The sequence below is a fragment of the Xiphophorus hellerii genome, chromosome 9 (assembly GCF_003331165.1).
Source record: "Xiphophorus hellerii strain 12219 chromosome 9, Xiphophorus_hellerii-4.1, whole genome shotgun sequence".
Taxonomy (NCBI): domain Eukaryota; kingdom Metazoa; phylum Chordata; class Actinopteri; order Cyprinodontiformes; family Poeciliidae; genus Xiphophorus; species Xiphophorus hellerii.
The window spans coordinates 11,681,223-11,691,727 of NC_045680.1; the positions used below are offsets into that span (position 1 = coordinate 11,681,223).

Below are 10,505 nucleotides of genomic sequence, written 5' to 3' on the forward strand. Positions count from 1 at the left end.
ACGCAGCTGCACGTTAAGGTTTTCAGCCAATTACCGTAAAGCAGTGACGGTAGATGAATTTATCACGACTTATATTGACGTATGCAAACGATATTGCACTTTATCAGCATTTTGGACACTTTACTGCTTGGTTTTGCAAAGAAAGTTGTAAATTAAGTTTGTTTTACAAATACATTTGTATGTTATTTCACATACCCAGCTAAATTAAAGTCTTCTAAATGTGTTTAGTTATCTAATTCAACAAGCAATATACATTAAAATAGAAGAAAGAAATCAAATGAAGAGTTTCTGGCCAAGGTTGATGCAACTTATTTATTTCAAATCAATGTTTAGATGAAAGTCTTTCAGCAAGGACAAACATCTTTTCACATTTTAATGAGAGCTTCTCTTCATAGAAAAACATTAAGATATTGAATACCAATTTATGGGGCTCAACTTGGGGACAACTACCACTCTAGGTAAAAAAAAAGTCTCCTATCCAGAGCAATTAAACTGCTTCATAAAGACTTATATCGTTCGTAAGTAATTTTTTTCTGAATAATTGGTGCTTCAGCTCCTATAGTCATGATTATTCAGATTATGAATTCAGCTTTTACAATCTTCAGTTCAGAGCACTTAACCGCTTAGATCAAAACCCTCTCCACAGCCACAGATGCATGCATCCATCTACATCAGGGTCCTTTAGGATGACATACAAGCTGCTCTTCAAGACATTTCATTTAATCTGAAATCATGTAGGTTTAAAAGAGTTTAGACAATCATCATCAACCATCCAGATGCTTTGTGACCCGTCGCAGTTTCTCCTTCTTGTTTCTGTTTCCGTGTTTTTTCCAGGGCTTGCCCTCCATTGCCTCCGACTCTGAGCTGCCTGGGCCGACTGGTCCGCTGCCTGGGCCAACTGGTCTGCTGCCTGGGCCAACTGGTCCGCTGCCTGGGCCAACTGGTCCGCTGCCTGGTTTGTAGCCCATGATGGACTTAACTCCTTTGGTGAGTGCTCGGACATTATCCTAAAAGGAAAAGTTCACCAAAGGCAAAGAGCTTTATCTCATGTTGTTTTTCAGAGAACCAGTGACAAGTACAAATAGTTGTTGCACTTATTTTACCTGGTGGAAGAAGTTTTTGTCAACAACATTTTCAATCCTTTTGATTTTCTGTGGTCTGTTTGTTACGGCAGAGACGTCCAAGCTGTCCAACGCCCTCTTCTGGAATTTGCTGTGCTGAGACTGAAAGTCTTCAGGATTAATGTGCGGAGGAGGATGGCAGAACAGGAGCTTACCCTGTGAGAAGTAAACAAAGTCAGTAAGGGGAGGTTTGATCAACTTTAGAGACTAAAAGAAAAAAAATTACTTTTATTCACAGAATTGCTGCCTGTTGGTTAAAAAGTGGAACTTAAAAAAATAAATGAGATGTTTCCACTTTTTCATGAAGGACAAATTAGTGAAATGTGTGAATACTCAACTTTCCAACCTCAGCTACGCAGCTCATCCCAGGTTACCATGGACTCTTGGCTGAATCACAAATAAACTCTTTCCTTGCCCTTCCTGTCAATGTTTGTGACCAGCCATGACTTGGTAAGTTCCAGTGGAGCTATGCTTTTTTATTTATTTTTTTATTTTGAGATGACGGACTGAACAGTGATCTGTGGGATGTTCAAAACTTTGGATACTGACTTGTAGCCTGACTGTTGAGCTGCCTGCTGTGCTTCTCAGTCTTCATGATACTGTTTATTCTCTAATGTTATCAAACAAACTTGTTACAGAATAGCTGGATTTATACTATGATTAAACGAAGTGAGTTCTATTTAGTACTTTGGTGACTTCTAAAAGCACTTGGTTGCACAGTATTTAATTTAGGGCTGTCAGAGTAAATAGGAGGCTTAATGTAAATTAAGATTTTGAAGAAACATAAACCACACTTCTTTAATTTCACAAGTAGCAGAGAAACTTCACAATATTGCAAAGTGTATGGGTAAATGTGTTACAGAATGTATTCGTTTACTTTTACTGCCTTTAATAAAAGTCCCTAAAATTGACCAGTTAGTAAAACTTACATTGACATAATCCTTGAGGATGTACCGAGCTGATCTGGGCTGATCAGGTTGGCCGTGCGACGTCATAAAACCTCTCATATCTGTAGCAACCAGAAAGATACAACTTTGTAAAATTCCTTTAAAAAAAGGTTAGAACAGGGAAAAGGAAAGAAAGAATGTGTTCTGGTCTCACATCCATACGCCGTCAGCAGCTCCTCAGAAGTGGGGGGTCTGTCGGGGTCTTCATCTTCCCGCGGTCTGATGACGTTGATGCCATACGTTCCTTCTAAAACATGTCGAGGGATTGTCTGACATATGTGACAAATCCATTAAGGACGAAAGACATAGATGGTAATGCTTTATAACATTTTCTATAATGTTCTGGAAAGGATATGAGAGAGACTGCAGGTACATGATCCCTCATCTGGTCGATGGGTAAAATCCCAGAGCAGATCATCTCCGCTTTGGTAGAAACAAATGAGGGCATCACCAGACCGGGGCAGTCACAGAGACACAGACCTGGCTCCACATACAGAGTCTGAGAGGAGGTACAAGTAGACCCACTTTAAGCTTTTTACAACATATGAACTAAATGTAATGCCATGATTGGATTTATACCTGAAAGTGCTTAGTGTGTCCTGGTGTTGCTGAAACAGACACCTTCTTGTTTCGTAAAATAGTGTTGATGGTGGAGCTCTTTCCCACATTTGGATACCCGACCTGTTGAATCAAAAATATTAATCTATTTCACAGACTCATTATAGTACAAGCTGTAGAGTTCCTAAATGAGATCAAATGAAGACTATGTCTAAATAGAAATTCAGCGTTTTACTAACCAGTCCTATTGTCAGTTGATCTTCGTTAAACCTGGGTCCATTATGTGACGCTTTAAACATCTCTAACAGCTCATCTTTGTGCAGCAGTCGGCTGGAGTTATGGAAGGATTCACCCGAAGAACCAGCAGTCTCTCCTTCAGCTTCGTCCTCTTCTTCCTCCTCCTCCTCCGAGCAGGTTTGCCAGTCCTCTTCATCGACGTTTACATTGTCTTGCTGCTCTTCTTCTATACCACTCTCGTCTCCTTCCTGCGCTTTTTCTTCTCCCTTCGACGCTCTTTTGCTTAAGTCCAAACTGTGTGGCGATTCATCTGCTTCTGGATCACTTTCTACACTTTCTGGATCGTCAACTTCCATCCCCTGAGAGAAAGACACACCAGGCTGCAGAGTTTACAGGAAGCAGGAATACGAATCCACCAGTTTATCTGATACATTTATGTTGCAGCATACTAAATGTATTCAATTATAGTTCCTCACCTTTTCTTCTGCATCCAGCCTGTTACTCTCAGCCAGAGCAGACCAAAAAACAGCCCTAACACCTTCCTTCTCAAAATACTTGGCCCAGACTTTCCTCTGCTCCCGGGTTAAAAGGTCTGCCTTGTTCACCAGAAGCATGTTCACCTTATTTTGCGACACTTCTTTCACATATAGCTCCTGTTGGGGAAGAAGATTAGTATTTAATCCCAAACATCATAATATAACCTTGATGTCAGAGTTCAACTGATCTTACACTCAATTTTTATACTCAACAAATTCATTTTTGGGTCAGATTTGACATTGTGTTACTTCACTTATTGTAAGAAAAAAAATCTTGTTAATATATTTTGACAAACAGGTGACAAGCTGTTTAGCTTCCTTTCTAACTGAATCTCTTGGGATTAAGTGGGGCCTCACCAGGTCAGGACATCTGAACAGCAGAGGATTCCTGGCATCAACAATCTGAACGACGATGTCACTGAAGGAAAACATAACCATGAACGTGACTTCATAAAGGGCAAAAATGCTTTTCAAAAGTATCCATACCTCTTAATATGAATCAGCTACAACCACAAACTACAAAGTATTTTTTGGGAATTTTTGCGCGACCGGATCGCCACAAATTACTGCTTGATTGAAAAGTTAAAAAGAAACTGTGACATTACATAAAAATCTAAAAAGTGTGGCATAAATCTGATATCTCTAATTAGAATCCAGTGAATCAAATGGGGTCAACATGTGGCAGGTCAGATAAGACCAAGATAAGACAGATAGACATCTCTGTGATTTGGACAGAAAGGGGAGGAATCCGATATGTAATTAGGTGTTTTTTGTTTTCTTGGGAGCATTTTTATTTGCTTTTGGCTGAGAATGGAAGTTGCATTGAAGTGCATTGAAAACCTTTTGGGTCCCGGGCCAGCGAAACTCTATCAACCCGTAAAGTATGGCATCACAAAGAAAAGAGTCAAGAGAAGGAGCAAAATCAGACGCATATGGGGGCTCGCACCATACATTACACCGTGGTATGAATAATTTCTTCTGTTTGTTGCCCTCAGTAACACAGTACATAGCCTGAAAAGTAGTTTTCAGTAGAATAAGTATAAATATCAGTCTCAGGCAAAGCTGGTAGAGGCATATCTCAATAGATGTAAATGTAGTGGGGCTCTGTTCCCCAATACTTTGTGGAACCGAGCCCCAATGTATTCTGTCTACTTTCTGTTTCACATATAATCCCAATAAAATACACTGAAGTTTGTGGAACACATTAGAAAAAGTTTAAGGAGTATGAATAGTTTTTCAGAGCACTGTATGTTTCATTGAACACATATGTGAACTTAATTTTACCTTCTCTCAATGACTCTCCACAGCTGTCGCCAGAACTCAAGGTTCCTCTCAAACGGGGTAAGAATTAACTTCTGTTCCTCCTCCAGTCTTTGGAAAATATCACAAGATTAGATTACAACCAGGGAAATCTGACACAAACATAACAAAGTCCAGTGTCCACAAAACCTTTGAGTTCTGTAATATTCGGTTGTTTAACATATTGCTTTACTGGTAAAGTCTAGTGTCAAGACAATTCCCTTAGAAACAAATTACTGCATACTGAGCAAGTTCTCGTCTCCACTTCAAGAAGCTGTCTTTCTCTGCCTGCTGGAGTAAATCTGGGGTGGTGCTTTCATCCCAGTGAGGGCTGGAGAAACACAGAGCAAAACACTGTTGAAAGCAAAATGTGGTCAAATATTCATATTGGACCAGGTATGTTCAGCTTACCGTCGAGGAATTCGGAGGAAATGTTTGTTTTCTTCGTGCAGCTTCTTTAACCTGCTTTTCTCCTCAGCTGTAAGCAGGCCTGCTCTGGCTTCAGCTGGAACAAACTTAATGTTGAGTTTCTCTGAGAAAACAGAAACAAAGAAATGAAAACAGAGAAGCTTATATTTTTTATCTTGCCTGCAACAAATTCTTGTTTCTAGGGTTAGAATGTTATTCGTTGCAATGGTATCATTAAGGGTCAGACATACAGTTCTCTGACAAGAACAGTATGTGTGAACTGAGTTGTGTTATACCTGCAACAAACTCTGTTCCTGCCAGTTCAGCTGTGGCGAGGAAGTCATCCATAGAGCTCTGCTCTGTCACTGACTGCAGGTTCAAACGACCCCAGTCGTAGCCATCATTCAGCTCACTGGTGTGTAGCTGGAAAAGTGGGACAAAATTTTAATTCCAAACCTGACACAGCTTACATACTGCTCAACCCCAGTTGATCTCACTAATTTGCTGTCCTATACTTTTTCTTTAAGCCATGGTAAACTGCCTGACATCTATTTCCACCAGTATCTGCTGCTAACTGCGCTCATGTCTTACCCATGAGTCGACCCTCTTGTTTCCCCTGCTCGCTTGCAGTCTCTCCTTCATCAGAGCTCTGCCGAGTCCAGCTCCTCCTCCCGCTTTCTTCTTCCCCATAACAATGTCTGGAAACGTTCACACCGCAAAATACCGTAGAAATACAAAACCTAAGTAGGGGGGAAATAAGTTGTCTCCGTCACTAATAGCTGTGACACATGTGGACTGTCTTGCCCTGAGCTGTGGAAGTGGAACCAACCAACTGAGTTACACTTCCGGTATTTACTTTCAAGCAACGGAAAATATTCCCAGTAAACTTTGTTTTAACAAATAATTTTATTAGAAATTATACACATCTTAAAAGATTTTAATATGATTTAATAAATTATTTTGTCGTTGGAATACTCAATAAAGTGGCTCTTTCCGATGAGGTGTCCAGCTCTTAAATGTGCTCTGAAGAAACGGAAACTAAAATGATTATAGTTCCAACTGTACATCAAGCAAAAAAAAAAAAAGCAATATAAAAAAGATCCAATGTTGATCATATAGATATAAAATAATTTTTGGCATATGAACCTTTGAAGAAGATTTGGATTACTTTATCTTAAAAAGTGTCGTAAATTATTTTCCCTAAAAGCGCTCACACATAAGATCAGCAAACACTGTTCAAGGTAGAACCACTAGATGGCAGCATAAACCAGCACAGAAGGCCTTTTTGTCGAGAATTGTTTTCAAAATGTACTTGATTAGCTGGTACTTAAAAAGGGTAATTGGTTTTCTTTAATTTATTGTTCATATTTTTTTCCTACTTAGACATTCAGGCACGTCCCGTAAAATATACCTTTAAGTCTTAAAAATATATTTTCACATAGGAGAACAAGGGTCTGGTTCTGCAGATGTGCTGTATTTTACATATTGACAGAACATTTACTTTGTAGCATAAAATGAGGGAACTCAATGCTTATCTTCAACCTCAAACGTAAACATTTTCTTCATAAAACTACATTAAGTTTTATCATTATGTTTTTATATTAAATCTCTGAATATTGCACAATCAGTATGAAAATAGAATTATTAATGTATTACCGAACCAGGTTTTGCCATTGGTTGTGACATTTCAGCTTTCTGAATACAGTAATTGAGAAGATCATCAAAAACATAATTTATTTCCAGCATAAGTTTCAACAAGTGAAACAATATACAAGTTCATTATATGCACAATAATACATTTGACACATCTATTTTTGCCATTTTTAAAATCATGACTTAAAGTTATTGAAAACTTCATTCAGTTTGAGAAAAATTTAATTGTACAACATTCCAGGTAAAATGTACATTTTCAAAGATTTTATGTGTTTTTCTTGTGTCTGAATTGGTTATTTTGAAAAAAAAAAAGTTACTTATTTTTACAGATTTTGTATTTTATTCTATAAAATAGAATTTACACACAGTCACATTTTTGTGTCTGATATACTTAAAAAAAAAAAAATCAGATGTTATGAAGAAGTTCCTCAGTACTAACCTTTTTGTCATACACTTTTTGACTCTGGAGTCATCTTTGAATGATTACATTTTTATTTTCACTTCAACAAAACTGAAGTAAAACTACTTAAAATCATTTGATGTAATGTTAATTGTTTTTATAGAAACTGTGTTTTCTGTTTTCACAATTCTCAAAACTAAATGAAGTGATTTAAGCAGAATGCAAAAGGGCGAAATCTGGTTTTCTTTCTACCGCAATATAAAGATTTGTTGAACTATGGCCTGAATATTCTTGTCAAGAATTTTTAAATTCTCAGTTTTTATACAAATTATACAGGGAATGAACATCATTAAAATGGTCCAGTCCCCCCCCCCCTACCCTCATGCTGTAATGGTCTGTCCCTGTATATAACAGCGGAATCTGCTCTCTGCACAGCATATATCCTCTGCAGTGAGCATTTGCAGCGTTGCGCAGATAATGGACAGGGGCTCTTCGGGTGATGGTCAGATAAAGTACGTTGTCTTTGCGCTCAGCACTCCCAAAGTTGCTCATACATGCCCTGATAGGCTCCCCAAACGCTTCTAGCATTTTAGTAGTAACTTCAAGTTTTTTTTTCTTTCTCCCTCAGTGTTGCTGTTGAACGGGAACAGCGGTAAAATGCTGCCGTGGAAGAAGAACAAGTTCGATCTGATCGAGGAAGACAAGCAGTCCAAGCAGAAGGGCTATGCGGTGAGCCTCAACTACTCCGCGCTCACCTCCTTCGCCAAGTCCTGCCCCGAGAGCGCTCTCAACCGGGTGGGCAGCATGTTCAAGTCCAAGCGGAAAAAGGTGAAGATCACCAGCGAGGACCCCACGTACACGGTGCTGTATCTGGGCAACGCCACCACCATCCAGTCGAAGGGGGACGGCTGCACGGACATGGCGGTGAGCAAGATCTGGGGCAAGAGCGAGATGGGCAAGAACGGCACCAAGATGCGGCTGACCGTCAGCTCGCAGGGAATCCGGATGGTGCATGTGGACGATAAAGCCAAGAGGCCGGGACACCTGTACCTGCTGCACCGCATCACCTACTGCGTGGCGGACCCGCGGCTCCCCAAGATCTTCGCGTGGATTTACAGGCACGAGATGAAGCATAAAGCGGTGATGCTGCGCTGCCACGCCGTGCTGGTGTCCAAGCCGGAGAAAGCCAAGGCCATGGCACTGCTGCTGTACCAGACCTCCGCCACGGCTCTGGCGGAGTTCAAGAGACTGAAGCGAAGGGATGACGCCCGGCACCAGCAGCAGCAGCTCATCGGGGACCAGACCATCCCGCTGGTCCCGCTCAGGAAGCTGCTCAACGGACAGTGTTACTACAAGCCCCCGGTGGAGCGCAGCCGGAGTGCGCCCAAGCTGGGCTCCATTACCGAGGATCTGGTGGGAGAGGAAGAGGAGGAGAAAGCGATGCACTTCGAGTGTGAAGACATTTTAGACTCGGATTGTGTCAACGAAAAACACGAGTTAACTCAGATCATTAATGACTTGGGGGAAATGAGCATAGGGAACGACTTGCAGAGTCTAAAGGCTGACCTCAGGGTCACCAGACTTCTCTCTGGGGAGAGCACAGGGAGCGAGTCCTCTATAGAAAGCAACCAGGAGCTCAGCAACGGGCTGGGGGAGGTCAAGGTGCTGGAAGTAGCCTGAATGACTATTGTCTGTGCCTCCCTGTGGCTTTGTTTTTCTGAGCCACATTTTCTCCTTGAGCAACATTTGTAGAGATGCACCAATCAGGCCTCTACCAGATTCCAGTTTTGACCAGTTCAGATTTTTCTGAGGAAAAAAGGTGCTGCAGGTTCAAACAGATAATAATGGAAATTAAAGAATTATTTGCATTATTGTGTTACTCTCTCACTCATGTTCATTAAAGTATGATGTTGCTTGATGCCTTCATAGGGAGTGGGAGTTTATGGTTTTAAGCTGTTGTTTGCCTGCATATAATTTATGATTCCAATCAAAGGATGGATTGGTGCATCTCTAAACATTTGTGCTCTTTGTTGGGGAGCTTTTGTCTGATATGTGCCTCTACAACCAAAGGAGAGAAGCTCACTGTAGGTTTTGGAACTACTGCCACACACAAACTCCAAATCAAGCTACTGAGTGACACTTTAAGATGTTATAAACACAGAAACAGTGGAAAAATGCATGCACACCTGAGATTTGACCCCTAGTGTGTCTGAGGACGTCTGCACTAAATCATCCTCTTTTGTTTTAGAGGATTTCTTGTTGCAGCGGGCTTTTGTTCACTTAAGGTTTATTTCTCACTTGAAACATTGTGATCCAAAAATTCTGCATTCCATTTTTTTTCCATTTTCAGTGCTACTGTGGGTCTGAATAAGTCCCTCCTCGTTTTCCTGTCAGGGCGCTTCTGTGACATCCTGCTTTATTTTTGCACTGTTGTACATGTACATAATGTGTGCCGGTATGTTGTCTCTGACATAAATGTCATATCTTTGCTGTGCAAAAGAGGAAAGAAACATTTATGTACTAAGTTGTAAATTATGTTTTAGCTATTAAAAAAATTGTATTTTTTAAAAAAATATATCAAATGTGGTTTGATATGTGAACCTCATGGAATTCTCAATAAAAAAGAAAACCTAAACCTGCTGCATCCGTTCCTTTTGTCATATTTGTATAAATATGAACGAGGACCTGCAAGAGCTTTGAGATCAGGTTTCCTCTGAGGAATAATTATGTAAAGAGCAAAAGGCCATTTCTCCCTGGTATTTGTCAGGATTGCAAATGTGCAGTTCAGTTAAAAGGCTTCAATAAATCTTTATCATTTCTAGGCAATTGCCATCCAGGGAGGAGGATGGATAACATTTAGCTAAGCTTCTGGCTTAATGACCGTCCGGTCATTCAGCCAGCCTCAGAGCAAGCAGGCCACACACAAGGACGTCAGCACAAGCTCAGATTGCTAGAGCATCACAAGGATCTGCTAATATCAAACCAGGTGTGACATCCCAGGTTGTCTTTAGCAGTTTAAACCCACGTCCTGCAAGGCGGATTGCATTGAATAATTCACCTTTCATTCGTAAGTCTGTGGTTGTTGATGTGTCGTCTGTTGCTATGACTACACAAAAAAATCCCCACTGAAAATGAAAATGCCGACCATAAAATATGAGCTCAGTTCCCTTTATGGGATATCACAACATTGCGTTGATGTGTGATATAACCACAGAGTTGCATCTCACGCCACCTCATGAGACCTTTGGTCAGAGGAGGGCGTGACGCTGCGACTTCTGCTGCAGCTCTAAATGTGGACGAGCCGTCACTTCCATTTAACAGTGAACACCAAATGGAAACAGGTGAT

General features: G+C 40.6%; 2 protein-coding genes across 2 annotated transcripts; one reads left to right on the plus strand and one right to left on the minus strand.

The window, feature by feature from the left end:
- Positions 1–293: 293 nt before the first annotated feature.
- On the minus strand, positions 294–5,938 carry lsg1 (large 60S subunit nuclear export GTPase 1). Its single transcript, XM_032573110.1, has 14 exons — positions 5,698–5,938; positions 5,403–5,529; positions 5,110–5,230; positions 4,943–5,029; positions 4,684–4,770; positions 3,757–3,817; positions 3,340–3,516; positions 2,866–3,222; positions 2,648–2,749; positions 2,424–2,567; positions 2,223–2,346; positions 2,051–2,130; positions 1,104–1,277; positions 294–1,007 (listed from the first exon to the last, which is right to left on the minus strand). Exons 1-14 carry the CDS (start codon positions 5,794–5,796, stop codon positions 765–767), a joined length of 1,983 nt encoding a protein of 660 aa, XP_032429001.1. The 5' UTR covers positions 5,797–5,938; the 3' UTR covers positions 294–764.
- A 1,623-nt stretch (positions 5,939–7,561) lies between these two features.
- On the plus strand, positions 7,562–9,799 carry fam43a (family with sequence similarity 43 member A). The gene is made up of 2 exons (XM_032572862.1): positions 7,562–7,671; positions 7,788–9,799. Coding segments are annotated over exons 1-2 (1,053 nt in total). The 5' UTR covers positions 7,562–7,670; the 3' UTR covers positions 8,840–9,799.
- The last annotated feature ends 706 nt before the right edge of the window (positions 9,800–10,505 follow it).